Here is a 4,738-nt window from a genome sequence, read left to right on the forward strand (position 1 = left end):
GTTGTGCCGAATTGTGTTGAGTTGGGAGCGGAGCGGAAACGGGAGCAACATGTGCAACATGTCGAACGGAAGTGTCGGCCATATTCCACACACATGCACACACGCACAACCATCTAAATAGGCCCACGTCGCACACACACAAATTATGTGTCCTGGCCAAGTAGATTTTTATGTAATGTCGGTCGGTTATTGCTTTCATACATTTATTTTATTTCATTTACCCAAACCGCCTAGAGCAACACCCACATAGGCAGGCGAATTTTCGATTTTCAAAAACTCCTTGTTCCGTATACTCTGCTCTGTTTGGATAAAGTTTAAAATCTTTTAAAAAACGACACAACAAATTTGTCAATGGCTTCTGGCAGAAAATTTTTAATTACCATAAATTTTATAGGAAGCAAATAACCTTTTATAATTTGTTTTTTTAATGGAAATTTATAGATTAATATTTTCGATAATGAGTACAAACAATAAATGTACAAATAATTTTTCTCTTACTTCCCATTTATATTGCTTAGTTATAAAAAATATATATTTAACAGAAAAATGTATCTGTAACGGGAATAACCTTTTTTGGAATACTTGAAGTAAACGAATAAAATCTCTTATTTTTTAGAAAACCACCCAACGTTTTAGTTAAGTTGTGCACTGTAAGTGAAGAGCGCATTAATTTTTGTGAAACGAGAAGGACATCTCTTTGTCGCCGCTTCACTTATTGAGTTGAACAATTTGTGCCCTGCACTTCATGTCCTGTCATACGACTCAGTCAACTGGCCGGTGGGCCATTCAGCCAGACATTCAGCCAGTCTGCCGGTGACAGGACCCTCTGCGGCGGCAACTGTCGTCCATCAGAGCTGTGCGTCAGTTGATCACGTTGCCGCTCCACGTGACGATGACAGGGAATGCCGGAATGCCAGAATACCGGAATACCAGAGTGCCCTGCTCCACCATCCGCCCACGGGCATGTTCTGCGGCTCCTGCGTGTAATTGCCGTTGTAATGTCGCCCGACGCGAATATAATTGCTAAAATGTTGCATAAACCGACAGACGTGCCAATGGCCAATGGCCAATGCCCAATGCCCAGGACTCTGACTCTGACACTGACACTCACTCCTCCTCAGTCCAACTCCGGAGTGAGAGTCCAGGTCGCGGCGACGACACTTTTCCATTTGAATTTAATTTTAATTTACGCCCAAAGGCCGGCAAGCTCTGCTCGTGATGCCCATTGCCATTTTCCGGAAATTGGCAACGGCAATGGCCAGAACATTCCGCATTCCGGACATGGCTTCTACCTTCTGGCCTGGGACTTCAATGCACACAGAGAAAAATATATACATATAATATATAAAAATTATCTATCAACTGTTTAAGTAAATTAGAAATCTTTAAAAATGTGTTTACACTTTTTATCTAGTTTTCAATTTTGTGATTTCTTTGTTCGTATTTTAAGCGCAATTAAACGTAGTCAATTATGGCTTACATAATTTTTATTTGTATTATCATTTAATACAATAATTAAACATTAATAATTTAAGAAATAATACATTTGTTTTATAAACTTGGTATCTTATATGCTATTTAATGTTTATAAGTTGTTGATGTGACGTGCTTTTTAATGATTAAAAGTTATTTTTTTTTGGCATCGAATTTTTGTGTTTGAAGTAAGCCAATTCAAATCACTTGTGTTTTTTTGGTAAAATTATTTCCCGTGTAAAAATGAACAGGCAATGCGGTTCTGGCCACGATTCTGACCAAATTTGAGAGGGCTGTTCGCACCGTTGAGTTAATGAGAAGAGACAGAGGTCGAGGGGAAAAAAGGGAGAGAATAAAGGCGAGATGTGGAGCAAAAGGGAGAAGCCATCGTACATTTTATGTGCAACCGGCCGAAATTTTTAAAAGAACAGTTGGTCTAATTGAAGCGTCCAAAATTAGTATATACATAGAAGTAAGAAAACTCCCAGATTTAAATAAAAACAATTAAGCTATGTCAATCATATTCAATCAGCGACTCTGTATTCAATAAAACCTGCAGTGAGAACAAGAAACCCAGTATATAAGCAGCAACATATATAATGATTAATTTACACAAGTTATTTTAGGGTGAACCCAAAAATAACCAAGCAACGGTATAAAACGCTTTAAAATCATATCAAAATGAACCATATCTTAGCTAATAAAATTTTTCCATATTAATTAGTAGCCTAAATTCGGTCTCTACTCAGACCCTCTGAGTTTTCCATCCTCCGTCAATAAATGTGGGTTTTTTTTATGGGCCCGCTTGAGTCATCGCCATAGTGTCTGGGACTATGAGTAACTTTCCGCTGGCAAAAGTCGTGATTCCAAGGGCCGACTCATTAAATGCAGAGGGAATTAACAGGGGAACACAAAAAATAATAAAGAAATAAAGATAATGCATGAGAAAGATGACGCCGAGGGCAGAACTGGAAACCGACCGATTTGATGAAAACAATTTTCCAAATTTGGCAAAACTATTAACCACGCTACGTTAATTTCATTAGCAAGTCTGTCTAACTTGTTTCGGTGACCGTGTTTCATCCACACATACACACAGGCTATATATATATATGTATATATATATAAATCGCAGCCATTAAATGCGCTAATTAGTTGGTCAATTAGCGTATGCTTACCGGATTGTTTTTGGCTCTTTGTTTGTTGGCCCAAAGAGGACGGCTTTTGGGTGGCAGAGGGTGTGGTGTGATGTGGTAGGACCACAATCGGAGTCACACCATCACGGCTTGGACGTCAGCGTTTCGATCGCCCTACTGTCGCCACATTAATAAATCAGTTTAAATTAATTCAGTTGACAGCTTTTAGTCAATATTGTTGATAAATTGTTTTCTTTTAATTTCGGTTATTTGGTTATTTGGTTGTCGGTTTTTGGAAACCTGCGGCTGTTGCCAAGGGGGGAGAGCTTTGACTGGTCATTAACAGCATTTCAGCTTTATAAATTAGCTCATTTTCGGACCATAACTGTGGGGATACCACTGCAGGCTTGGTTCTTAATGGAAAATAAATCGAATTTTCTCTAATGTTGCAGATTAACAAAACATTAACTGTAAAACAAATGTTTAAGCAGGGGAATTTCATTTATATTTATTGATTTTTTTTTTGGTTTGCTTTGTAAATTGAGTAACAACTTTTGAAGAAATGAAGTCCCTACTATCAAAAGAAGAACAGAAATCTGGCGCAATAAAACTAAATATCCTCGCTGTTTCTGGTCTCGGTAAGGATGTCGCTCCAGGACATGCTGAATGCATCCTGATCATGCATGTTCCCATTCTGGGCCCTTTCCGATTGGGCATTCTCGAACTCGGCCAGTTTTTCCAGACGGAGTTCCATCCGGCGCTCCAGTTCCTCCGTACTACTTGGCTTCCGTCTGATGGGAGTGTCCCTGCCGTAAAAGGACGATTCGCTGGCCGGCCAACGGGGCGTATTGTTTTGACTGGCTGGCGGATCAATGTCACTGAGATCACTGACGCTAGCTGAATAGTGATCGGAAGTCAATTCGAATTCACTGGTTGATCGTGAAGTAAAACGAGCATCACCAGCACCACTTAGAGGTGGGGTTACCCTGTCCTCACTTAATTTTATCATGAGACAGCGACCACGGCACTTGAGGTTTTCCTGTTGGAGCAGACGAATTAGGTCTTCGCGGGAATCCATTTCCACATAGGCAAATCCTTTGGGTCGTTTTCCCTTCTTCGGAATAGTTAAAGAACGAATCGAAAATGTGTTAAGAACTTTGTTTAACTCGCGTTCGGTACACTCCATCGGCAAATTGCTGACCAATGCCACATATGGTGGACTAGTTGGCACCTGCTCTTCGAAATCGGGAATACTTATCTTCTTCGGCAGATCAAATTTGGGTTTCTCGGTTCCAACCCTGAAGTATAAATCGCTGTCATCCACCTCAGAGGTTTGCACCTGTGTCACGTGCAACATGGCTTCCAAACTGCGACCAGATTCACCTCCGGAAATTGAGGATACGGACGAGGAGCCAACCGGAGGTAACTTGAAACTACGCGATGACTTGGACATCTTTACAAAGTCATCAGCCAAAAGCAAAAAATAATATATTTTTGAGGTGACGCTTTCGTGTCTGCGTTTGTTTATTTAACTTGTAAACTGTGTGAGTTTACTGAATTATAAAGCAATGACGTTTTTTTTATTTACTCCAGCAATAGGCATAGAATCTACGAAAATAATAAACACAAATCCACTTGAAAATTATACTAATTTGTATTGTAAATCCAAATCTAGATTTTTCTGGTACTTAGTACTTTTAGTAAACATATGGTTAGCTTTAGCTTAAGTCCAAAATAGAAAAATTAGCAACTTATTTGTAAGATTTTAAGAACAAAACAGAAAAACTTGTTTAATCAAATTATTTATAAGTTAAAAATATATGATAGTAATATATAAATCCTACATGTTATAAACACTAATTAAAATTGTTGTTTATTAGACTTTATGGTTTTTAGCTTAGATCATGGCCCTAAAACTGCAAATTTCCTATATTTCTTTGAATTTAAAGTGCTTAAAAAAGACTTTATATAATTTATTTCTACCTTGTTCCATTTATTTCATTTATTTATTTCATAAAATACATGACTATAAATAAAATCCTAAAAATATATTGATTTTTGTCAGGAAAGCAGCGTTTAATCTATGAACCCTTGTTAAGTTCACGATCTGTATCTTTTGGGTATTGTCG

General features: G+C 38.2%; 2 protein-coding genes across 2 annotated transcripts; both read right to left on the reverse strand.

Moving 5' to 3' along the window:
- Positions 1 to 869: 869 nt before the first annotated feature.
- On the reverse strand, positions 870 to 1,169 carry LOC108150109. Its single transcript, XM_017278073.1, has one exon. The coding sequence runs from the start codon at positions 1,167 to 1,169 to the stop codon at positions 870 to 872; it is 300 nt and encodes a 99-aa protein (XP_017133562.1).
- A 1,922-nt stretch (positions 1,170 to 3,091) lies between these two features.
- On the reverse strand, positions 3,092 to 4,150 carry LOC108150163. The gene has a single exon (XM_017278133.2). The coding sequence runs from the start codon at positions 4,060 to 4,062 to the stop codon at positions 3,220 to 3,222; it is 843 nt and encodes a 280-aa protein (XP_017133622.1). The 5' UTR covers positions 4,063 to 4,150; the 3' UTR covers positions 3,092 to 3,219.
- Between the last annotated feature and the right edge of the window lie 588 nt (positions 4,151 to 4,738).

Source organism: Drosophila elegans, unplaced genomic scaffold, assembly GCF_018152505.1.
Source record: "Drosophila elegans isolate 14027-0461.03 unplaced genomic scaffold, ASM1815250v1 contig_208, whole genome shotgun sequence".
Lineage (NCBI taxonomy): Eukaryota > Metazoa > Arthropoda > Insecta > Diptera > Drosophilidae > Drosophila > Drosophila elegans.

Excerpts from the sequence above, each read along its gene's own strand:
- LOC108150109 (XM_017278073.1), bottom strand. The coding sequence starts at position 1,169 with ATGGAAAAGTGTCGTCGCCGCGACCTGGACTCTCACTCCGGAGTTGGA.
- LOC108150163 (XM_017278133.2), bottom strand. The coding sequence starts at position 4,062 with ATGTCCAAGTCATCGCGTAGTTTCAAGTTACCTCCGGTTGGCTCCTCG.